The 26,446-nt window shown below is 37.8% G+C and overlaps 2 protein-coding genes across 3 annotated transcripts in view; one reads left to right on the plus strand and one right to left on the minus strand.

Moving 5' to 3' along the window:
- On the minus strand, positions 1–11,985 carry LOC137291738 (adenosine 3'-phospho 5'-phosphosulfate transporter 2-like). 2 transcript variants are annotated; one of them, XM_067823234.1, is made up of 10 exons: positions 11,872–11,985; positions 11,123–11,387; positions 9,042–9,163; positions 8,080–8,234; positions 7,510–7,617; positions 6,855–6,952; positions 6,496–6,588; positions 5,982–6,093; positions 5,588–5,657; positions 1–3,433 (listed from the first exon to the last, which is right to left on the minus strand). In XM_067823234.1, exons 2-10 carry the CDS (start codon positions 11,336–11,338, stop codon positions 3,286–3,288), a joined length of 1,122 nt encoding a protein of 373 aa, XP_067679335.1. In that variant the 5' UTR covers positions 11,339–11,387; positions 11,872–11,985; the 3' UTR covers positions 1–3,285. The 2 variants fall into 2 exon arrangements, with proteins under 2 accessions (XP_067679335.1, XP_067679334.1); XM_067823233.1 differs by lacking the exon at positions 11,872–11,985 and adding an exon at positions 11,596–11,685 and having other exon boundaries at positions 3,200–3,433.
- The window catches only part of LOC137291737 (THO complex subunit 1-like), a 23,623-nt gene continuing 9,155 nt past the window's right edge, over positions 11,979–26,446 (plus strand). The window contains exons 1-15 of the mRNA XM_067823232.1: positions 11,979–12,065; positions 13,110–13,183; positions 15,564–15,624; positions 16,342–16,408; positions 17,678–17,796; positions 18,062–18,110; positions 18,673–18,845; positions 19,300–19,364; positions 20,661–20,775; positions 21,262–21,393; positions 21,781–21,881; positions 22,066–22,183; positions 23,708–23,808; positions 23,906–24,037; positions 25,500–25,583. Coding sequence (XP_067679333.1) covers positions 12,015–12,065; positions 13,110–13,183; positions 15,564–15,624; positions 16,342–16,408; positions 17,678–17,796; positions 18,062–18,110; positions 18,673–18,845; positions 19,300–19,364; positions 20,661–20,775; positions 21,262–21,393; positions 21,781–21,881; positions 22,066–22,183; positions 23,708–23,808; positions 23,906–24,037; positions 25,500–25,583 — 1,442 coding nt within the window. The 5' untranslated portion in view covers positions 11,979–12,014. The remainder of the gene's footprint in view (positions 12,066–13,109; positions 13,184–15,563; positions 15,625–16,341; positions 16,409–17,677; positions 17,797–18,061; positions 18,111–18,672; positions 18,846–19,299; positions 19,365–20,660; positions 20,776–21,261; positions 21,394–21,780; positions 21,882–22,065; positions 22,184–23,707; positions 23,809–23,905; positions 24,038–25,499; positions 25,584–26,446) is intronic.

Raw genomic sequence — 26,446 nt, forward strand, 5'->3', positions numbered from 1 at the left:
TTTTTCCAAACAAAATTTAACATAACCTATGCCATGCCATGCCTTTTACAGAATATCAGATTTGAAAGTAACCTAGCCATGTAGGCCAGCTGTATATGTTACCTCCTTATTAAATGATAGCATTAAAAATGTTTTCTCTCTCTCAGTTTTCTACAAAATGCAAGAAAAGCAAGGCTATTTTTGTACACAATTTGGCCATACATTGTGCTTTCACCACGTTATCTGTGTTAACCATAACATGCAAAAAATAAGTAGAGGTTAAACAAAAAGAGAGACGTGGATTCCCTTCTCCCAATCAGCAGTGAGGTTTAGTTTTGTCAACACTGTTGCACTTCATGATCATCATTATAATGATCAACATGTTCCTGGAACAAAGTCACCAATTTATTTTGGAGAATTAAACAATTTTAATTATGTACTGAGCAAAACTCAAATTTATGAAAATATTCCCCCAAACATTCATGACTGTAAACTTTTTCTATCTGTATATGTCTCCATATATTAGACCAACCGAGGTATTGATATGTGCAATGTTAAAATGGCAGTGTGTACTATGGAGACAAATATTTAACCTTTACGAAGACCTTGAAAACAACCACAAATCAACTAGATACCTTAAAGACACATTGAACTCAGTCAAAATGAAGTGTTTCCTTGCTTCTTCTTAAAATCCACGTCCAGAAGACTCCCGTTTTATGATGATGGTGTGTTAAGTTTCAGACTCGTGAAGATCCAGGTTAGAATTGATCTTTAGTAACTGACCCGTGAAGGTCCGGGGTAGAATAGGCCTTCAGCAACCCATGCTTGCTATAAAAGGCGATTATGCTTGTCATAAAAGGCGACTAACGGGATCGAGTGGTCAGACTCACTGACTTGGTTGACACGTCATTGGTTCCCACGTGCACAGATAGAGGCTCATCCTGTTGATCACGGGATTGTCTGGTCCAGACTCGATTACTGACAGATTGTCGCCATATAGCTGGAATATTGCCGAGTGTGGCGTAAAACTAAACTCACTCTCTCTTCAGTAACCAATGCTTGTAAGAGGCATCTAATGAGATAGTGTGATCAGACTCGCCGACTTGTTTGCATGTCATCGTATCCCAATTGCTAGGATCTATCTTATGCTTTTGATCACTGGATTGTCTGGTTCAGACACGATTCCTTGCAGACCACTTCCAAATAATATGGCCTGTCGCCATGGAATATTGCTGACTGTGGCATAAAGTCAAATTCACTCACTGTTAACTATGGAATCGGCACCAGACAACTTACATCATGATTATCCATCTCTACAACAAAGATATGACAACGTTTATCAACAAAGCCTGACCACCTGATCATGTCACCTCATGACCAGCATACGCAGATTCCTATTCTAATTTATAGTTTTTTAGAGTATCCAGGTATGAACATATTCAAAAGTGCTCTCAACATGATGCAATCTACCTACATTCACATCAACAATCACTGCACAGGTTTTCCACATCAATTTGAAATCTTGTCAATTTTTCTCTTTAAAAAATATATACATATATAAAAAATAAATACAGATATGAAGGTAACAAAAGTTTTTGAGACATGTACTAAACTCCTGGGAGGTCTTCCAATGCATCACAAAACCCTCCAAACACTCTGCTGTATTCTTTCACTCCCATCACACAAAAATGATGTCATGGCACCGAGTATCATTTTATCCACAAAGCCAGACCAATTTTATTTCTTGTTTTAGGGATCCGCCTGTTTTTGTTTGTTTTTTTCAAGAGTAAGAAAAAAAAAAGATATTTAAGTTTCCCCACTCAAAAATATAATCCAAATGTTTTTATTGGTCAAGCAATAGGTTTTATTTAGATTGTTTGTTTTGCCCCGTATACGTAAATTGCTAAAAGTAAAATACATGTACTCTGAGTATTTGGAAGGAATATTACTTTGATTGGTGATTTTATTTTTATTTTTTTCTCCCCTGCCTTTAGGTTTTCTGAGGACAAAAATCTGTAAAACAAGAAATAAAATTGGTCTTAAACTGTATTACATTTAATATAGTATTACATTCTGTTAAAACCACATTCACACTAAAACACATGCCAATATCACGTTATTGCTAACACATAAGACTAATAATTAGTCAAGAATAAATGAAACATTAAAAGTGTACCTTAAATAATAAAAGAAACAGTTCCAAGGCACTCTGAAAATATTCGTGCCTTTAGTGTACTTAAAATAATGCTAATAAATATCTGGAAACACTATAAATGCATGTGGTTCTGAATGCATCCTTGTATATGGTGTCCCAACAGTGACAATTTAATTATATCTTGATGCTATTCATTATGCAATATAAACCCCAGTGAATGTGGTTTCATATCAAATACAGCTACCAACATCACATCTAATAATTTCGTACATTTATAATGCGCAAAGTTCCATTCACTTTGTGAATAGCCATTCTGTTGCAGTATTAATACTCTGTCAGAGGGTAAGTGTGCTCTCAATGTTAGTTCCAAGCTCCCTGGGGGGTATACAATGTAAGCTGCCTGTGAAGTGCAAGGTTAACATTCTTAATACCATCTCAACCCACCGGGTACCCATTCACTACTGGGTGAAACCAAGGAATATTTTTAACAAAGTCATTTACCTTAGGTATCTCAATGTTACTTCCCAGTTCCCTGGGGAGTATACAACATAAGCTGCCTGTGAAGTGCAAGGTTAACATTCTTAATACTATCTCAACCCACCGGGTACCCATTCACTACTGGAAGAAACCAATGAATATTTTAAACAAAGTCACTTGCCTTAGATATCACCATGTGCTGTGACAGCATAAATATTGCTGCCTATGGCAATAGATCGTTCAAAACCTTACATTTCTACATCGGTATTCCACATAGAGATGGTAGCAATACCACAGAACTGTCAGAAATACATGCAAATCATCTCCAAAATTTAGATTTATCATCAATCAGAGCTAAAGTCATTCATGTTCTTTTGTGTGCTTCAACAACCCTCATAAATATTGAACTGTCCCTAATATCACAGTGTGTTTGCCTGATGTGAGAGAGAAGCTTGAAATGATGCAAGTGTGTGGAGTTTAATACCTTGGTGAAACCCACAAGTATAGGTACACAACATCATGAACATTGGAGGATTTCTCTGTCCATGATTTCAACATCTTTTCAACACACTCAAGCAGCACTCTGATACCATCTTTACCTTGGAGTTTGATATCCATTGACAACTCACAATAAAAACCACAGAAACTGTACATCCCCATAAATGTATCACACATCAGACAATATTCTCCGCCTCTAGCTCTCTCGGTCGTAGTCCCCACCTCTGGAGGAACTTGTTAAACTTTTGGTCCCAGGACTCTTTGTTCTTGCTGTACAGGTTGAGGTAGATGCCCAGCACCACCACCAGACTCGACCATAGATATCTGTAGACGTAACAAGGTGGTATTACATATATACAACACTCAGCATCACCAGACTCGACCATAGATATCTGTAGACGTAACAAGGTGGTATTACATATATACAACACTCAGCATCACCAGACTCGACCATAGATATCTGTAGACGTAACAAGGTGGTATTACATATATACAACACTCAGCATCACCAGACTCGACCATAGATATCTGTAGACGTAACAAGGTGGTATTACATATATACAACACTCAGCATCACCAGACTCGACCATAGATATCTGTAGACGTAACAAGGTGGTATTACATATATACAACACTCAGCATCACCAGACTCGACCATAGATATCTGTAGACGTAACAAGGTGGTATTACATATATACAACACTCAGCATCACCAGACTCGACCATAGATATCTGTAGACGTAACAAGGTGGTATTACATATATACAACACTCAGCATCACCAGACTCGACCATAGATATCTGTAGACGTAACAAGGTGGTATTACATATATACAACACTCAGCATCACCAGACTCGACCATAGATATCTGTAGACGTAAGAAGGTGGTATTACATATATACAACACTCTGCATCACCAGACCCGACCATAGATATCTGTAGACGTAACAAGGTGGTATTACATATATACAACACTCTGCATCACCAGATCCGACCATAGATATCTGTAGACGTAACAAGGTGGTATTACATATATACAACACTCTGCATCACCAGACCCGACCATAGATATCTGTAGACGTAACAAGGTGGTATTACATATATACAACACTCAGCATCACCAGATCCGACTATACATATCTGTAGACGTAAACAAGTGGCATTATGTATATACAACACTCCACATCACCACCAGACATGACCAAGCATATCTAGAGACGTAAGGCTGCATAAAAAATTAAATGTTTCTTGAGAACAATTTTTTAAAAAATGACAAGGACGGTAGAATATTTAAAAATTTTTGAGAGAGAAAAAAGTGGTGAGGGAGGAACACATTTTCTATTTTTCTTTCCCTCAGAAATACAGCTTGGCAAGTTTAGCATGTGTTAATGAGTGTGTAGATTCAGTCACACTCATTCTAACAGACACTCATTCTTATAGAGGGCAAATGGATGATCGGGATGCAGCCAAGTCAAAATCACTTTTTTTAAATGGAAATAAAAAACTGTTACACACACAAATAAAAGTGACAAGCCTCCCAAGCTGATTAGATACAGACTGCCACTGTATCACTGGAATATTGCTGCATGCGGCACTTAACAACACACCAACACCAGGTATTGAGTGCCCATCATGTGTGTCTCTGTGACCACATTGACCCTTTAAAACATCTGGACAGGTTGTTCAAAAGCCTGTTAAATTTTAACTGACCGTTAACTAGTCCTTAACAGAACGTTAATGTTAAGAGAGCAAAAGCCTGTTGCTCAAAGCTCTGTTAAGTTTTAATGGTCAGTTATGAACACGTTAACTTACCATCAGGAGACGAGGTGCATCAGCTCACATTACCATTAGCATTAGTTCAAGACCTAGCTCCATGGTGACAGAACCTCATTTATGAAAATAATGGTGCTTTGAACAACCGGGCCCGATACTTATTGACCACTTTAGTACACCTGTACTTATGGCCCACTTGAATACAATTGTATGTACTGGCAACTTGAATACACCTGTATGTACTTGCAACTTCAATACACCTGTATGAATTGGCAACTCCAATACGCCTGTATGTATTGGCAACTTCAATAAATCTGTCTGTACTGGCAACTTCAAGACACATGTATGTATTGGCAACTTCAATACACATGTATGTACTGGCAACTTCAATACATCTGTATGTACTGGCAACTTGCCTACACATGTGTGTACTAGCAACTTCAATACACCTATATGTAGTGGCAACTTCAGTCCACATGTATGTATTGGCAACTTCAATACACCTGTATGTACTTGCAACTTCAATACACCTGTATGTACTGGTAACTTCAATACACCTGTATGTACTGGCACCTTCAATACACCTGTATGTATTGGCAACTCCAATACACCTGTATGTATTGGCAACTTCAATACACCTGTACTTACTAATCACTTCCATCCACTTAACAGCATGGACTGCAGTAGGAATCAGTTTATACTTACTGGAATGTAAATGGTTTTGTGAAGAACAGAAAGGACAGGACGATGGTGACAGCTTTCCTACATGTGGTCACTGAAACAATAGTGTACTATTAATACAGTACGAACTTCAATAATGCGACCTGATTCAGATAGGTCATACATCATAAATATTCTTTCCATGTGGTCTTCCATGTAAATTCATAATTTTAAATAACTTCTATATAATGCACTCATTCTGATCACAGAATACCAAATTTGCTCATCTGATACTTGCAAGCATTGCGTATTTGGCCAGGCATTTCATCAGGTTGGACAGACAGACTGATAGTCGTAAGAAGTCTTTGCAGGTATACAGTGCAACTTGTTCAAACTAGTTTTATACAGGTTTAAGTTCATGGTGCTGACTGAATATTACCTGTTACAGCTACAAGTGCCCCAAAAGTCTTGACCAGGGTGAGGACAACACTGATACCCAAGTACCCAGACACAGAGAACAAGACTGCATAACCGTACGTCTTCACTATGTGCTGTAACACAAAGCATGAAGATTGGGTTAAAATTGATGTTCTGTAACCTGTGCTTGACGTAAGAGGTGACTAAAGGGATCGTTGACTTGGCTTGAACATCATCTGATCCCAACAGCGTTGATCAATGCTCATGCTCTTGATCACTGGATTTTCAGGTCAAGACTTGATTATTTACTGCAGTCATATAGCTTGAATACTGCAGAGTGCATCTTTAAGCAACAAACAACACCCAATTCCCATCAACAATATAAAACAAACACATAATTCACAGAAATAACACCCAAGATGAGTAATAAAGATACCACCAACATGGAATATCATTTCCATGAAAATGAACTATTACAAAACACCTGGTATGCATGGTAAAGAGTAGGTTTATCTAACACACAAGCACCAACTTACATCCTGACAGAAAACAAAAGCTGGAACTATCTGGCCAGAGACGCAGAGTCCTACCAAAATGTAGAGAAACCCAATTCCATAGGAATACAACACCTGAAACAGCATCATGATCACATTAGAAATGTATTCCATGAACGTTACAGTTACAAACATGACATAGCCACTATACTCAGCTTAGTGCCCTCTGAAGGATATCTGTGATACATTCAAGCATGTTTTAACACTGTAGTCTAACTTTCAATGCAGTAAACAACTGAAAGAATTTGAGGTCATTATTCATAAAATCTTGTCCTTTTATTTCACTTTTCTGTTGTGTTTTAAATATCAATCAAATCAAAACTTATTGTGGCCACACATACCATTTCTGAGTTTGAGGCACTGTACTTCTTCAGTGTTTTCTCCTGGACATTGCCTATGGCTCCATCCGAACACAGGGCAAGAGATATCAGGATGACACCTGATGGAGGTAAGCATTTCAAGTTACTAGCAGCAACAACATTGTACACAATTAACCCAAAAACAAAATTATCTGGAACACCTAATGCATATTCCCTACTGAGCATGAGAAGCATGGTGTATTTGTTTTCTGTCACACTGTCATCGAGCCTGAAACACTCCCTCAACTAGGAACAATCGAACAACAACTACAAGAATGCTGAAATACTTTACAGATTTACAAAGAATTTCACACTTAATGTGACACACATTAAAAAAGATAACTGTTTACTAATGAAAGAAGTGGCATGACAGATTAACTTTAATGATGGCATTAAGCAAAACATCAAGAGGCCTTGAAAATTTGAGAAGTATGTTTTGGGGCAAAATATTTTCAAGGCTGCTCGGTTTCAATCTTGGTATGAAAAATGTAATTTCAAGATAATCTTGCTATAAGCTTGAAGCAGCTCCTCATTCTTCGGTTGATGTATGACGATTTGATGAACATTGTATGATTAGTCAATAAGAACAAGAAATACAAATATCATGAGTTAGTGATAAAAGGGGGACAATTCTTACCATACTGGTTGAAGTTTGGTGATACACTAGAGTCTGCAAGCATGAACAGGACGAGCCCAATACTCATCATTAGACATGCTGTCATGTCAATAGAGTTGAACTTCTTTCCTGAAACAACGAATGTGACATTGTTCCAGTCCTATCTCTGATGGCATCTGATACTAGACCAATATACTGATAATTAACCTGTGCTGCCATCTCACCTGAAGAAATATTGAGTGAGTTTAGTCTACAGAGCACTCAGCAATATTCCTGTTATGTGCCGATGGTCTACAAATAATTGAGTCTGAATCAGACAATTCAGTGATCAACAGCATGAACATCGATCTGTGCAATTGTGACACAACGATGTGTGAGTGAGTGAATGAGTGAGTTAGTGAGTGAGTGAGAGTGCGTGAGTTTGCTTTTATACCAACTTTAGCAATATTCCACCAACACCAGAAATGGGATTCACATATTGTACCCATTGTGGGGAATCTAATCTCTTTTCTGGAAACACCATGAATTGGAGAAGAGCACCCACTTAATATCCTAAATCACACATCATTGTGATATGTTCAGTCAGACTACCTTGAATGAGAATTCCTCCAATGAGTACTGGGATCAGCTTGCAGCATTTGAATATCACCTGAGTTGGGTAATTGAGGTAGCCAACTGATGTGTTGGACAATCCCATGGAGGCTACCGTCAGAAAGGCCAATAACCAGTAGGCCTGCATGGGTATCCTGTAAACATGAAACACCTTCGTCTTAGTGATAAAACTTTTACACTCTTGTAGTACTGTATATAAACAAAGTAAAAGGCAACTAACAGGATTGGGTGGTCAGGCACTCTGACTTGGTTGACACATTATACTGTATCCAAGTTGCACCAATCGATGCTCTCGTTGTTGATCACTGGATTGTCTGGACCTTTCGTGATTATTACAGGTACATAGCTTATTTACTGCCATATAGCTGGAATATTGCTGAGTGCAGTATAAAATTAAACTCACTCATTCACATAAACATAGATAACCTAACCACTATCTTGATCCTCAAGGGTATATAATACAGTAGCAGTTCTTTCATGTATTCTTTCCTAATCTTATGTAAAAGACAAAGAACTGAAAATACATAAAATCAAAACTGTCAAAGCAGTTACAGTTGTGGCTCCATTTGAATAAATTATTGCACCGTTTATGATTAAAAGGTCACAACTCACTAAAAGCAGCAACCTTACCATGCCTACAGTCTTCATCAGTTGACTGATCTTACTGATCCAAGGATACATTTTCTATATTTACTCAGAACTGTGCAAAAACTTCGAGTCTACATGCCCAGTCTGGCTATAGCAATCATTTTCTGTAGACAAGGATTTGCACTAGTCATAGACTGGGGCCCGTTTCACAAAACTCTCGTAATTCTAAGAACTCGTAAGTTTTCTCGTAGCCATTGTACCTCCTATATTGTAACACAGGAGCTACGGGTGCTATAAATATTATATCAGCTACCAGGTATATACACTCAAGTAAACATGGAAACAAAACCTACTTTCTACTCTTGTCCTGTTTAAACTGCAGTTCTGTGAGTCCAAACAGTGTATAGCACGCAAACTGCACCAAGGTCAAGTACCAGCCAAAAGGTTTGAACCCTTTCAGTTGAAAAATTAGCTCCTGAAAGAAAATGAGAAAATATCAGCTTAATAGTCTTTCACTGCGACAAATGCAACCTATCTTTATCATATTGTTATGTGCACTATATAAATATCCTATCTATCTATCTATCTATCTATCTATCTATCTATCTATCTATCTATCTATCTATCTATCTATCTATCTATCTATCTTGACAGGAACAGTAAGCGCAACTATAACATGTACTGATTCTATCACACGGGGTTTAACATCTTGGTCCAGGTTATTGCCCTTATATATGTATGTATCTCATGATCTGTGTGTGGCTGCTTTTACTCAAGGACCAAGCTATAGGTTTTTCTGGCACTAATCAATTGAGATGCCATACATGAGGAGTCAACTAGTCACCTGAGATACCATGCTGCAGTTTAACATGGGCACCCCACTCAAAATAAAGGCTTCAAGTCAACCAGTCCTTGTCTTTAACAAAGAACAAAATATTGCTTAAGAATGGTATGACTCAGCCAGGGTTTGAACTGTCAATCTAGCCAGATACTCCAACGACTACACCATGGATGGAAACAGTTCGGCCACATTCAAATCTGATATATTTTCGCAAGGCCATCAAGGTAGACTGACAGAAGCAATTGCTGACTGTTCAATCCAAGATAACTGCCTCTTATGGCAAATATAGTTTGCTGGGGATTTTTTTCTCTACCCAGACTCCTCATGAGGGGAAAACACTAGAACTGAGCAAGGACAAGCTGGGTCTGTATAAAAAAAAACAGGGCCCAAAGATACAAAACCTCACCTTTTTCCCTGATATATTCACATTTGATGGATGACAATGTGCTAAACAAACTAAACCACTGCAGTCATAACATATAGCAGCTGATTTAGAGTTGTCCAGGTACTTGTAATTTTATCATCCATTTTCATATAATAGAAATTGTTTAAACACAGGGTTCATTCAGATCACTGACCTCTAAATTTATCACTATCTAAATTTGCCACTATCTTATAATTACACTTATTTATTTGGATTGTACCTGGGCCTAAGGCCTTGCTACAAAATAAACTTGATTGATTGATTGATTGATTGAAATTTAAGCATTTTTTATGCACCTGCTAAGGAAACACACATGTTTTCAAGAAACTCATTAAAATATGAAATTGAGATCAATTTAAACAAAACCAGTATCACTGTGCAATACCTAACAGAATATAACTTCTTGAGGTCTTTACATGAACAGTTTTTTTTTCCATTACTAACACACTTTCCCATGATGTCATAAATGCCTTTGCAATAATTTGGAGATCCACTTCTCTACCTAGTTTTCGCCACAGGTCAATCTGACATTTAAACCTTCCTTTTGATTCCATTGAGAATTGTGTGAAATGATTATGATGATAAGAACTATTTTCAGTAATTGTAAACTATTACAACGTGTGAAGGAACTATTGCAATGCAAATCATAATAGACTGAAGAAAAAGTATTCCTCTCTCTTTTGTTTTTCTGGAAGAAAACAAGGTACAAAAACCCAAATGTTAACAATTATCAGCCATGACTTGGTTTCAACAAGTCTGATTTATTTCAAATTACAGTTCAAGTCTTTTCAAGAACTGTTTATAAAACAATAATACAAAAAAGTAATATTGTCTCCAACACTGGGAGACTGAATCACTGAAAGAATATAAATAAGTTTTACATGAAAATATGATCACACAGTACCATGACATCAAAACTGGTACTTTCTGGGCAATGAATCATCACAGGCTGTGGCCTTCCAATTGTCCAGTGAATCTTTCTTTAGAAACAAAGGTTGCTGAATAGGTACTCTTACCTGGGAGACCTATAGATTTTGAACTGAAACTTGTGTAAATATTCTAAAAAAAAGTTACAAGTTTCATGACTTTAACATAATCAGCTTATGTCACAACCAAACCTCATTTTACCTGAACCTAATAAATGTTACTTTGACTACAGATATAATTACCTGAAGATAGCCATAGATGAGGTAAAAGAAGAAGGTTGCCACAGTTAGAATTATAAACTGCGTGCTCCGTGAGAGGTTGGACAGATCAATGCCAAGCAGTGAAACCTCCTCCTTCTTCTCAACTCCTGATTCCATGGGCACAGAAACTTTGTCTGACTTCATGTTTGGAAATACTTGTCTTCGACCTTCATTTGGTTCAACTGGAAATCTGGACATCACAAGCACTGATCCTTTTAATCAGAACGTTTCGCTGAATGTCTTCCTGCTGAAAAGAACATAATATAGTTGTTTTCAGATTGTGTGTTATTTAAAAGTTATACCCCCAAATATTCCAGCTACATGTTTGTAAATTATCAAGTCTGGCCCAGACATACTGTGATACTCGTGATGATCATCAACCTATGCGACTGGGGCATAATGGCATGCATCAACAAATCCTGTTGGTTGTCTACAGAACGGCTGTATACTCTTACTTCAAGCATCCTGCATGGGCTGCTGAAGACCTATTTTAACCTGGATGTCCCAGAGTCAGTGAGTTGTTGTCAGCTCTCCTTGGATTTAACCAGGATTTTCCCGAGTGAACTGAAATTTATCGCTGTTCTAAATATCTTATCAGTCGCGATCCATCACCTAGCTGGAGGAAAGACCAGTAAGGTGCCGCTGGCCAGAGACACGTAATTTATAATAACCACGATATGAAACACACTCGACAGCGGATGAGCAACCTGCGATTCGCTAAAAATGCTTACTGAAATAAAACGACACGCTCTGTATAATCACTGCAACGGTGAAACCATCCGAAGAGAATTAAACGTTTCTCGATGTTGACACGGTACCAGTGATTTCAGGTGCTTGTGGACTACGTCACACTTTATGTGTAGAAAAAACAAACATGGCTGCGTCCATGCAGTTCGATTTCTCAGGCAGTAGAAAAACGTTTACGGTATGTTTCGTGGAGGTTATCTTGCGTTTTCAGCCGTTTATTAGTAGGTTTAATGAAGCACTCGCAATCGGGTTGTGGTATCGATTCACCACCGTTTAAATGTATCGCTGAAACGTTTTTCCTTAACTGTGTCTCGGTATTCGTGCATAAAGTCTGAGAAAACAACACACAACAGCCACCGTACGAGGCTACATTTCTCCGGTTGTTGTTGTGGAGTTAGGCTAGCCAACCATGACCATATCACATCATATTGAAACTGTCTGGTTGATCCATTACTAGAAAGTTAAATTAACAAATGCGGAACCGTAACCTAAATTCGTGCAAAATGCCATACTGCACTGGCAAAAATGTTACCAATCTGTTCATTACAACACTGATATAAATAGCCCAGTTTCTCTAGTACAACAAAAACAAATTTTCCTTTTTACAAAATGTCAAGTGAAAAGCGATACCGTTTGCACCAACCCTCTCACATCTCATCATCTGCTTTCCTTGGGTCAATACTTACTGCAGTGAGCTGTCATACCAGAGACCATATAATAGAATAGGTCTCTGGTCATACATAGTGATGTATTGTAACCCACCATGTAACCCACAAACCAAGGTTACATCATATTTTGTGTGCACACAAATGGGTAATAATTGCAAATGGCTTGGTAAACAAACATTCATTCCCGAGTGGACTCTAAGGCTTTTTTATTTGTGACATATTTGATAAATTTCCCATTACATGTGTTTTTAATGTTATGAAATAGTAATCTGTCTCTGAGCGGTAATTTGTTGTGAACATATTAAAGGGACTCAACAATGCTGTGAAGTTGAAAAATATGTCAGTTTTGGATTATGTTAAAATATGATGTCAGTTTTACAGCAACATTTGTATGATCTTGACATAGCAACTCCATATCTTTTCAAATATGGAAGTTATTTTTCAAATATATGCTAGTCATACTAAAAAAATTCTACTGTATTCAATGACCGTGATGACAACATGTTCAGCATTATTCATCAAATCACTGTTGCACAAATGAGTTTGTATTTCAGGAATCTCTCCATCATGCAAGTACCAGCGAAGACATCCAGTCCACTCTTGAGAGTATTGACAAGTATTCTGGCAGGTGAGTAGACATTGTCTATCGTATGAAACAAGTATATGGATGGCAACTTCTTTATTGCCATCCATATACTCGTCTTATATTTTCACCAGCTTCTACATGCCCCTTCAGAATCTCATGATGTATCATGTCGGATGTAAAAGAATTGGTTTGACATTCATATTCCCAAACAAGTACATGTATTGCTATCTGTGGTCAAACTGTATGACCTGTATTGTAATGCACAAGCCTCGCAGACAACACTCGCATTACACTAAACAAGAGGTTACTGTAGACGTATCGATAATCGACAACAGGTAATGTGGAGAGTGTTTATGGTACACTGCTATGAAAATGGCAATGGTGGTCTAGAAGTTACAGCATTTTTGTCACTGATCCCTCTCAGGTGGACGTCAACACATTGGTAATGATTGCCGCTTCACGGCATTGAGAAAGATGAGTCATTTTGGGTCACTAGCTTCAAGACAGGGCAAGTAGAAGAAGGTGAATTTGTGCTAGTTTATTCTGGATGGCTTGTCTTATGCGTTCCTTCTCAGAATCACCTACTCACTGATAAATACAGAGAGACACTATGTGTACACTCTTGTGGTCAGTGACAGCCGTAGTTTGAGCTGTACCAACATGGCACCTGGACAAGACTGTGACCCCAGTGGCACAGACAGAGTGATTTTTGTACACTGTGGATAGATTGAAACTGTTGCTTAGTGATGGCATGGGTATCTGGAGAGCATTGACTCCAATGGGAACATTACAACACCAAATTGCAGCATCTAGTGTTTGTTTACAAACAATGCAAACAAGGTAGATAATTCTTGATGATATCTTGTTATTAGGTACCTGTGTGGTCCCATTTAACAAAAAAATATACCTATGGCACGTGATCGGTTTGACATTTATGTGCAAGTCAAGATAATATGAGTTATCATATAGGTAGTGCATGTTTCATGTTGTCAATGTTGTGAACCAGTTAGAAAAAATATATATATGCAATTGAGGTGATTTATTGGAATCTATCATTAGCTAATATAACTAATTGATTTCTATATTCTTTTTGTCAGTACACAGATCTATAACAGTTTCTTTGAAAGCTTTGTACATGAGTGTGTGGCTAATTCCTCAAGAATTGTTGCAGAGGTTAAAAAATCCCATTGCCTGAGACCGGGGTTAAATCAGTTTTCATTTGGGGCAATGAAATAATGGTGTCTTACTTGTCTGTTAACTTTTAGATAATTTCCACATACGGTTTCAGACTACAAATAAACTTGGATTTCATTTCATATCTGTTCACGATGTAGCTATTACATTTTGCAGTAATAATAATTTAGAGGTATCGTTCTCTGAAATTTATCACTCTTGGAAAAATAGTCCAGTAAACATTAACGTCAAAGATTGTGTGATGAAGTCAGGGCAAGTGGAAAATTAGTCAGGACAAGTTACTTTCTTGAAGTCACGTGCCCTGGGGCAAGTGGCTACAAAAAACAAACTTGAACGCCTGTGTTGTATGATTCTCCTTAAATGATAAGATTTTGCTTACCCGACACATGTTCAGAACCACAAGCACTCACATGGGTCCTGAGTGGATGCAAGCGCTTGCTTACATCAAACCATTTGTGACCAAACTCATGTTATTCCGTGAAAGAGCTTTTTGTCTTCTTGTTGGAGGTTGCGGAAAGTGGCAAGTGGTGACGAATGACTTTGAACATGTATAAGACCAAACGTTATGGATATCAACTTCTTCTTTATGCTTTACACAATGTTTCATGGCTATTCCTTGCCCACTCTTCAGGTGGATGCTAACTAATGACAATGATTTGAATGGTTTATTTTCTTTTAAACATGGTCGCCATCTTTGTTCGCTTAGCGAGGCAGCTGTGAGTATAGTTTGCAGGCGCTCGTCCAGACACAAGCGTTCAGGATGGAGCGCTCGCAGGCGTTCGCAGGCGTTTCCGATTCTGAACATGCTTCTGGTGTATGACTACTTGTATACCCAACATGTCTACAATTTGTCAATACAGAGTTGCTTCCATTTTCCTGTTAGAACCCTGTTATTGTGGGTTCAAATCCTGGTGTTGTTAGTGAAGCTAAAACTGGTGCAGCGGCCTACCTTTAGCAAGCACCACCACAAACTTTAAAAACACATCATAATACTGTTTTACGTAAAGAGAACTTGTGAGAGGAGAAGCTAATCATGATGACCCCTGAATCTAGTTAAGGGGTTCACGGCTGATTTTCAAAATTGCCAACACTGCAGCTCCATGCCCTTGAGGTTTGCTGGTATTTAATTCCAGGGACTTCATTAATTAATGATTATAATAAACTTTCAGTTTTTGAGGTGACCGCATTTACATTTATGCATACTTCTTAACTCTGACTGACATTACAGTGAAACAGAAAAGAAGTTGGCTCTGGATCAGTCTCTGAGAGATGCACTGAAGGAAGCTCTGGTAGGTAGACTAATGTTGCCAGCGCCCATTCCACAAAGGAATCTTTGTTGTATGTTTTACCATGGACTTATGATGATCACATTTATAAGAACCATAACCATGGTGAAATCAGGAACAGCTTTATTTGACATCCCAAAAGGCCTTCAGATACAATATGTAGACAATTGAACGCAATCTTTATTTCCAATATCATGTACATGATGCAGACAGGTTTGTTGGGAGAAACTTTCAATGTTGTAAATTATTGTTTGGTTTTGGAGTCAGTGAGTTTAGTTATATGTAGCTTTTAGCATTATTTGAACAATATCACAGTGGGAGACACCATAAATGGGCTACACCTGTTGTACTCATGTGGAGAATCTAACATGGGTCTGGTGTGATGAGTGAATGCTTTAACCACAAGACTACCCTTTCACTCCTGGCTTTTAAGAGTCATTGACACAGAAGGTGTAAATCAGTATTTTGTATTGTGGGTCTTTGATCACAATATGACACATGTACAGTATTGCCATACTGAATCAATACACAACCAGTTGTGGAGACTTTCATCTGATTATATTAATTCACTCTAGAAACAGAAAAAAACATCTTATGGGTTGAAATTCAGTTAGAACTGTACGCCATGAGTCTGGTCTCAAAAGCTTCATTGCATCCTTTAATGATATATATTTGAATTTTTAGTAGCTTGTTGGCTAAGTTACTCATTTTCTGCTTCAGGTTTTTCAAAAGGGCTATGATGTTTTCAAGGCTCTGATACACTTTTCTGTAGAAGCAGCTTCGAAAGGTGAGTCCATGAGTAACCATGGTATCCAATATGGTGCTTCATACAAGATACATATGTAGATAATTATAGGTCACCATGGATAACAGATATCACGTATGTTGGATATATCAATAGGCATATTTTGGTCACAACAAAAGAAATCACTGGCACTATGACCACAGAATTCATCACTTATTTCAAATACATGGCAGAGTTTGATATTTGATAATGACTTTGCTTTTATGAAGTGATGTTCTCAGTAACTGAATATCTTGTGAGATTAGATTATCATGTGCGTGTTAGTTAATGAAATTTTCCAAACAGGAAAAGACTTCTCACTGGAAAAAAATGGATAATAGTAACAGGATATATGTTTTTCTCTATTATCACTTGAATAATTTTAAAATATGTCCCTAGTTATTTAAGTCAAGTTTATCTTAAACACAAGCCATCATTCAAGCTTTAAAATGTCTGTGTGACACAGCCAAATATTTATGATGCCTGAAACATGTAATCCAATGTCTATAAATATGTGCACATGTAAAGACTGGTGGCACATTCACTAAAGAGGAAAATACCTATGAGTAATTATGAATTGTCTCCCATGAGTCAGCTTGCAGGATTGATGTTTGGGCAGGAATGGATTGTAACCGGAGATTGATTGAGAAAATATGTGATTGAACACAATACTGTCTCATTTTTTGTCGCTCGTACAGATGCTAAGGCATGAATTTAATATAACATTTGCTTATGTTCCTTACTCTTCTCTATGACAGTAGCCTAATGGTTAAGGCTTTGGCTTATCACGCGTATGACATGTGTTCGATTCCCACATGGGTACAATGTGTGAAGCCCATTTTTGCTCATGATCTAACAAATTGTCTGTTTGTAATTTGGAAATCAAGAGACATTATCCTTGCTGAAGTGTGCTTTTAGTTTTATCAAATTGGTTGTTTCAAACCATAAACATGACTATATTTCAAGGACATTTTGTCAGTGTCAAACTCTCTTCACATATGTTAAAACATAGAGGAGATATGAGGTTAGAAAAAGTCCTCAGCAACTATTCTGGTCAAATGACCGAATGGTGGTCAGGGTGGTAAGACTCAGTGACTTAGTTGATTATACCCACTTGTTACTCAAAATATTCATTGCAGGATTGTCTGGTTCAGACTCGATCATTCACAAGCCACCGCCATATAGCTGGAATATTGCTGAATGTGACCTTAAACAAACATTAGTCTTAAGACTGTTAGATCTTTGTACGACTGTGGTCATTTTTTGTGATAGAGATGTGCTCGGCCTCCACACCATTCCTGATGTTGTCAGACATATTTGACATGATGACCTTGGACAAGTGTGAGGAGGTGTTCAACATCGTGGAGGAAAAAGTGACAACATGGAAGTCTGTGAGTGAAGGCTTGTTGAAGACCTCATATATTATGATCAATAACTGGGCATGTAGTGACTATAGAATCAGTCATTGGAGGGTACTCTTCAACTTCTTTATCCTCAGTGTCTCATCCTGATAAGAATAATTTGACTTATTTTCAGTGACTTTTTTGATAACATGCACGAATAGCATGAGTTTATTAATGAGTCATGAATACTGTATACTTTTCTTTGTGAGCTCAATGGTGCAAATTGAAATATATTTCTTTTTGTTGTTTTCAGAGCATGTTTTATGATGCAGGAAAAAACTACCTTCTACGAATGTGCAATGGTATGATGTGATTGTTTCAGATGAACTTTCTCACTGCAATATTTCTAATGTACTATTGCTGTCTCTTTTCACAGTAAATACTTAGTAAGACATGAAATAAGAGACTAACACCAAATGTGAAGATGCTAAATTGCAGCAGAAGGTAGTAGGTTGATGCAGATTCTATACCCATATACATTGCTCAGACTAGTATTTGGAAATTATTAATACATGTACTATTATTGGTGTATTATTGAGGGATAAAAGTCCCAACAGAAAAGTAAAATTTCAAGGTAAAAAGAGAGCATTTTAGCTTTTAGCCATTGCTTACGTTTGGAGCCTCTAACATGATCAATTACATAAGTAATCATTGGAGTTTATTATGTTCATCAGCTTCAAAAGAAATCTAAGTAGGACGAAGTTCGTGACTACATTTGACCAACCCTGTCTGTATTCAACTACTAATGTGTTATATGTATTACTATAGTTTTCTAAACTTGTTCTTTGGTCTTGAAATGTCCCTGAAAAGGCCTTTTACTTTGATTACTGATAATTTGTATGAACCCTGTTGTCATCATTGCAGATTTAATTCGTCGTCTCAGCAAGTCCCAGAACACAGTTTTCTGTGGTCGGATTCAGCTGTTTCTGTCACGACTCTTTCCACTGTCAGAGAAGTCGGCTCTCAACCTCATGAGTCAGTTTAACCTGGACAATGTCACTGTGTACAATGTCAAGTCAGATCAACGCAAAATAAAGGTAAAGGCATTGGCAGTTACACCTTACCATCTTGTGTATGTTTAAAGCAGGGAACTGAACAGAGTGTGGCGTGATAAGGTTTTTCCATGCATACAAATAGGAATATCTTAAGAGCCTTAGTCTACATTCTATTCATATTTGGTACCTACGCTCACCACAGTGTAAGAAAGGTCTAAGTCAGGTTTGGTGATCTTGATCCTCATTTCAAGTTCACAAGGGGATTTTAGTTTTTTATGCTCATGAGCTAGATATTTCAAGAATTGTTAACTAGGTTTTCTTCATATTTGACATCCAGCTTCACCCTTTCTTTGCACTCCTCCCTCGTAACAAACTGTGAACTGTGTCAGTATCTTAATTTTAGTGTCTTAAACAACTTGTTTATTTTTTAGTTTTATTGGAGTAATATTTCAAAGTTGACATTTCTTTTCTTGAACACATGCTGTTTTCATTTCAGCTGAAGGATGACAGCAAGGATGAAAGGATGGATGTTGAGGAAGGGGAAATGGATGACTTTTCCAGGTAAACTTAAAAACCTTCAGATACAAACTGGATTTCCTCAGTCAAAGAAGTGGTAAAGTTATGACAATCCAACTTGTTGTCAAGGAGAGTGTGTTCCAATCCAGCTGATCTACTGATACACCGCATGGAATAGTTCCTTGTGGTTATCTCCCTTTACTGTGTGCCAGTGACATGCGATCTTACCTATACCCTATTTGTCCTTTGGTTGTCTCCCTTTACAGGGTTCCAGCTCTCATGACATCATCCTAGTTTCATATGATTTTCTCCCTTTTTCAAGCTTTGATATCCTGAAATATCCTCACCCCACCATAAATATCATAGAGCACATACAGAGTAACTCAATCTTTCAGGGCGTTATCGTTTGGAGAAGCCAGATGTCTGTCATGAACTGACTGACGAAGGACTCCTGCAAATAATAATGCCCTGAAAAGTAGCGTTATTGTTATGATAGCTAAAATGGATAGAATTTTTAATAAAATAAGAGTAAAACCAATGGCATCAGTTTAGGAGCATTTACTGCTAACAGCAAAAGATGGAGGTCACTGACACAATTTTTACAACTATGGACACATCAAAGAACAACGCAGATATGTAACTTTTGAGAATGATGACATTCGACCTTGACCTTTGCCCATACTACCAGCCACCATTGTTTTCAGTGCTCAGCAATCTTAAATTTCCATTCAGTGTTTTCATTGCTGTATGTTTTAATTACATAATGGCACAGATACGTGTGACAAATATGAGTTCAATAATGAACCCAAGTTCAAATGAGCTGTAGGTGATTGAAAATCAACAGCTGAGCTGCTTATTATGTCACCTAACAACGGGCTTGATAATGCCCCATTGTCAAGCATTTTGCAGACATTATCAAGTTATAGTTGCCTGTTCATTTTTGATAATGTGCGGGTGTTTTAATGATAATGAGAAAGTGTATCATGACATCATGATCTGTTATATCCTAGTTTCATGTGATTATCTCTCTTTAAAGCATTCACGCTTTGATATCCTGATATACATCATATATCTTAGTTCCCCGTGATTATCTCTTACAGTGATTTGGTTTTATGCTATCCAGATATCTTAGTTTGCTGTGGTTATCTCCCTTTACCGTTTTCCAGTTTAAATGACACCCTGATCTAGCATATAGTCTAGTTCTTCGTGATTATCTCCCTTTACATGGTTCAAGCTATATTGACATCTTGATACAGCATATATCCTAGTTCCTGGTGATACCTCCACATCTATCATATTCCGAAATCACCATTATTATGTTGGTCATTTTTTTATTTACAGCTCTAGTGGTGTACCTATAGACTACAACCTTTACAGGAGATTCTGGTCACTTCAGGAATACTTCCGAAAACCAGCACAGTGCTACGAGAAGGTTGCATGGAAACAGTTTGTTGTGGTAATTCTTTACTCTCTAATTCTGAGCTCTCATGATTTTCTCAATATAATGCTTAGTTAATCCAGAATGATCAGTACTGGCAAGATTTGATTGATATTGATGGCATTCAGTACTTACTGTGATTTTTGTGATGGCCTCTGATGGTGTAGTGGTTAGAGCATCTACCCAGAGAGCAGAAGGTCACTAGTTCGACCTCCAGCTGTGTAATACCAAAGGATTATAAAATATGGTACTTGTTGTTCCGTGCCTGGTGTTCGGCATTAATGGGTAAGACAAGGAGTCAGTATAATGGCTGGGAGTCAGTGTAATGTGTCTGAGTGGGGTATTCATGATTAACTGTGGCATGGCATCTCAGTGAGCTAGCGCTGTTTATGCAATTAAGTCAGGGCTCGTACAAGCAGCCACACATGCACGTCAAGGTATGAGCAAAATATTCTCAAGTACGACGTTAAACCCCATTTCACCTTGTGACTTTTGTTATTTAAGAATGCAGACGAGGTGCTTGCAGCCTTTGACAGCTTGAAGCTGGATGATCTGAAGTCCCAGAGGAAGAACCCCAATGCCAGGAAACAACCGGAAACACAGACATTTTTTGCAAAGTACCTCACCAGTGAAAAGGTACTGACATTCAGCCTGTTGTATATCATTAGCATTTGGTGGGCAGTATGAAAGCCTAGCGGTTACAGCGTTTGGTTGTCATTCCAGGTTTCAATTCCCACATGGGTACAATGTGTGAAGCCCATTTCTGGTGTCCCTGCCATCCTATTGAAGGAATATTGCTAAAAGAAATGTAAAACCATATTCACTCACTCACTTTTACCATTTTCCTTCATATACCAGACCTGGATTCCAGAGTACACCAACAGTAATTCACTGTAAATACACAATGTGTTAGACTGTTTGGGTACTCTGTGGGATTGAGGTGTTCTGCTGTGTATTTCAGCTTTAGGTTCTAGTGTGGAGTAGTAAGACTGGTATTGTGACATACAGCTATGTGTGTTTCAGTTGTTAGATCTGCAGCTGAGTGACAGCAACTTCCGGCGTTATGTGTTGGTCCAGTTCCTCATCCTCTTCCAGTATCTCAACCTTCAGGTCAAGTTTAAGAAGTGAGTCTCAACAAAGCACTCACTATCTATTGAATCAATGTTTATAATATTGTTTAACATAAATGATGAGCACCATACTCTTTAGTTAAGAATTCATGGAATAGTCGCATGACAGATGATCAAAGTATTGATGCTTTGCGGTTGTTGACGTCTAAATATTGGTTTCTTTTTCAATACTACCCAGTGCTACCCAGGTCTTGAATGATGATCAGAGCAACTGGTTAAAGAATGCCCAGGAGAAAGTTTACCAGCTGATCAGGGAGACTCCTCCTGAGGGGGAGAAGTTTGCTGCCACAGTTGAGGTAAACATTGACTTTAGGGGTGGATGGGGCTGAGGTATCAGCTGATTGCAGACACATTGCCTGAGGGGGCATTTGTTAATATAGCTGATACACAAAGTCTTGTATTGGTAATGATTATAGGGGTGAATGGAGCTAAGGTATCAGCTTATCACAATTACACTGCCTGAGGAGATGGTGTGTGTGTGTTGGGGTGGGTCCCCCCCGAGCCATAAAGTATGAACAGTCTCTAAATGTCACAGTTTTGTGTGATTATCTCCCTTTACAGTGTTCCAGCTAAATTATGATATCCAGATATATATTATATATCTTAGATCCCTTTGGTTATCTCCCTTTACCATATTCCCGTTTTAGTGACATCCTGATCTATCATATATATCTTAGTTCCCCATGATTATCTCCCTTTATAGTTTAAATAACATTGTCACATTCTCCATGTCACAAAACATGTTGCATGTTACAGCACATTTTCTATGTAACAGGATATTGTCTATGATACAGCACATTCTCTATGTAACAGTGTATTGTCCATGATACAGCACATTCTCTATGTAACAGGATATTGTCTATGATACAGCACATTCTCTATGTAACAGGATATTGTCTATGATACAGCACATTTTCTATGTAACAGTGTATTGTCTATGATGCAGCACATTCTCTATGTAACAGTGTATTGTCTATGATGCAGCACATTCTCTATGTAACAGTGTATTGTCTATGGTGCAGCACATTCTCTATGTAACAGTGTATTGTCTATGATACAGCACATTCTCTATGTAACAGTGTATTGTCTATGATGCAGCACATTCTCTATGTAACAGTGTATTGTCTATGATGCAGCACATTCTCTATGTAACAGTGTATTGTCTATGATGCAGCACATTCTCTATGTAACAGTGTATTGTCTATGATACAGCACATTCTCTATGTAACAGTGTATTGTCTATGATACAGCACATTCTCTATGTAACAGTGTATTGTCTATGATGCAGCACATTCTCTATGTAACAGTATATTGTCCATGATACAGCACATTCTCTATGTAACAGTATATTGTCTATGATACAGCACATTCTCTATGTAACAGTGTATTGTCCATGATACAGCACATTCTCTATGTAACAGTATATTGTCTATGATGCAGCACATTCTCTATGTAACAGTATATTGTCTATGATACAGCACATTCTCTATGTAACAGTATATTGTCTATGATGCAGCACATTCTCTATGTAACAGTGTATTGTCCATGATACAGCACATTCTCTATGTAACAGTATATTGTCCATGATACAGCACATTCTCTATGTAACAGTATATTGTCTATGATACAGCACATTCTCTATGTAACAGTATATTGTCTATGATACAGCACATTCTCTATGTAACAGTATATTGTCTATGATACAGCACATTCTCTATGTAACAGTATATTGTCTATGATACAGCACATTCTCTATGTAACAGTATATTGTCTATGATACAGCACATTCTCTATGTAACAGTGTATTGTCCATGATACAGCACATCCTGCAGAGGGAGGAGAATTGGAACAACTGGAAGAACGAGGGCTGCCCCAGCTATGAGAGGGAAACACCAAAGGATGCTCCGAAAATGAAAGTCAGGTGAGTTATGCTGAACTCCTGCTTACATTCATCTGTCACTTCCATAGGGTTGAGTAAGAGGTTATCTTTACATGGTTGTTACGTCTTGAATGTACAGAGCCAAGCGTCGACGGATCGGGGATGACTTGAAAGCTGGCGGTGGAAAGATTATCAAGATGGGCAGTGCAGAGCTGACTCGCTTGTGGAACATCAATCCAGACAACATGGATGCGTGTAAGAATGAAAAGAGGTAAAGATTGATTTATGACAGTTTTGTCATTTTCATCATAATATCCTTTATCATAATGCTTGGATACTTGGATATCATATACCTTGATATCCATCATCATATTGTACTGTTGTTGTGCCATATTACCTTAATCATAACATTGGGGTACACTGATATCATATACCTTGATATCCATCATCATATTGTACTGTTGTTGTGCCATATTACCTTAATCATAACATTGGGGTACACTGATATCATATACCTTGATATCCATCATCATATTGTACTGTTGTTGTGCCATATTACCTTAATCATAACATTGGGGTACACTGATATCATATACCTTGATATCCATCATCATATTGTACTGTTGTTGTGCCATATTACCTTAATCATAACATTGGGGTACACTGATATCATATACCTTGATATCCATCATCATATTGTACTGTTGTTGTGCCATATTACCTTAATCATAACATTGGGGTACACTGATATCATATACCTTGATATCCATCATCATATTGTACTGTTGTTGTGCCATATTACCTTAATCATAACATTGGGGTACACTGATATCATATACCTTGATATCCATCATCATATTGTACTGTTGTTGTGCCATATTACCTTAATCATAACATTGGGGTACACTGATATCATATACCTTGATATCCATCATCATATTGTACTGTTGTTGTGCCATATTACCTTAATCATAACATTGGGGTACACTGATATCATATACCTTGATATCCATCATCATATTGTACTGTTGTTGTGCCATATTACCTTAATCATAACATTGGGGTACACTGATATCATATCCTTTGATATCGTCATCATATTGTACTGTTGTTGTGCCATATTACCTTAATCATAACATTGGGGTACACTGATATCATATACCTTGATATCCATCATCATATTGTACTGTTGTTGTGCCATATTACCTTAATCATAAGGTTGGGGTACACTGATATCATATCCTTTGATATCGTCATCATATTGCCCTGTTGTGAGTGTATGTTCATAATTCATGGCATCTGGCCTCTGTTACTTTGTACATAAGTTTATGGGATTCATTCACATTGTACATACTTGCCCATAGAAAGTATCATCACCCATCACTAGCCATAAATAAATATGAACAGTCACTTATGTCATCTTATCCTTTATTGCTGCTCCTTTATCAGATTATGTACACCTTTTGCTTGCAGCCATGACAGTGACATACCCCTTAGGGATAAGTAAACTTGTGTACTCAACCTTGGCTGCCAGTCTCTATGTAAATCACATGCTTCTCACCCAGGGGGCAGGCAGCATGCTGGTACTAGGATGATGCCTAGCACTGCAAACACTCAACACTGAATGTGCTGAAAGGATGCAATCTTTTGATCATAAACTTCGGATTGTATCATGGTAGCATTTGATAGTAATTCAGTGTTATAGAATTTGGTTTCATGTTGTGCATTTTCAGAGACTTTCTACCTCAGCTTGATGACTTCTTTGGAGAAGCCATTGAACAGGATGACCCTGAGGCCATGATAGAAGACAACTACAAGTTAGTGATGTCCTTGCTTTATGTTCTTAGGCTGAAACATCCCTGTTGTCAGGAAGTGATCCAGCAGGGATTCCTGGTTAAAACAGGGCCTAGATTTTCAAAGCTCTCTCAGCGATAAGATCGTCATAAGTTAGTTTAATGTATGGCACTTGCGACTATTTTAGCGATAAGAGAGTTTTGAAAGTTTTGGCCAAGGTCCTCAGGAACCTGTGCACATTGAAAGATGCAGCTTAAGAGACTGCAAGATTAGATGTGGATACATTGTTTGTTTGGTCCAAGATTGGTAATTTGCAGGCCAACATCATCTTACTCTAACATTGTCGACTGTTGCTTTACTTTGAAAAGTTTAAAAAATCAAATTATTTTGTGGGAATCAGCAGTCCTGCATTTCTACACAAAACTGTCAGTGTGTAACACTGATTTAGACAAGTAGTGTCACATTTTGTTAGCACTTTGTACAAGGTGACTTTCTGATTATTGAACTACTTTTGTGCCACCTTTAATTTCTTGATACAGCTGCTTCTGTTGCAGCTACTGTTATTAGAAAGATATTTAACAATGGTATTATAAGATATCACTGGTCTCGAAGAGGACATGGGTTGATGTACCCTCAATGTTTGTTTGTGTTCCCCGAGCCTGAAGGTCCAGGGGAGCATAACTAGACATAGAGTTTACACCAACCTATGGGCACCAAGGGACCAGTGAATGATGTATTTATCTTACTGAACTCCTCAGTGTTAATTCTGAACTGTATGAAGTATGGCTGGTGCATCACAGTAAGGAGTACCAGAGTTAGGCAACAGCCCAAACAAAGTCCCACAGTTGAGCATTTCCAGCTGAGTAACATACTGGTAAATACATAT

Source organism: Haliotis asinina, chromosome 7 (genome assembly GCF_037392515.1).
Source record: "Haliotis asinina isolate JCU_RB_2024 chromosome 7, JCU_Hal_asi_v2, whole genome shotgun sequence".
Classification (NCBI taxonomy): domain Eukaryota; kingdom Metazoa; phylum Mollusca; class Gastropoda; order Lepetellida; family Haliotidae; genus Haliotis; species Haliotis asinina.

Coding starts and splice junctions, on each gene's coding strand:
- LOC137291738 (XM_067823234.1), bottom strand. CDS start 11,338: ATGTCCAGATTTCCAGTTGAACCAAATGAAGGTCGAAGACAAGTATTT. Junction 8,235..9,041: donor AAACAGGACAAGAGTAGAAA/GTAGGTTTTGTT, acceptor TCATGTTTACAG/GATACCCATGCAGGCCTACT. Junction 3,434..5,587: donor ACAAAACCATTTACATTCCA/GTAAGTATAAAC, acceptor TTACGTCTACAG/ATATCTATGGTCGAGTCTGG.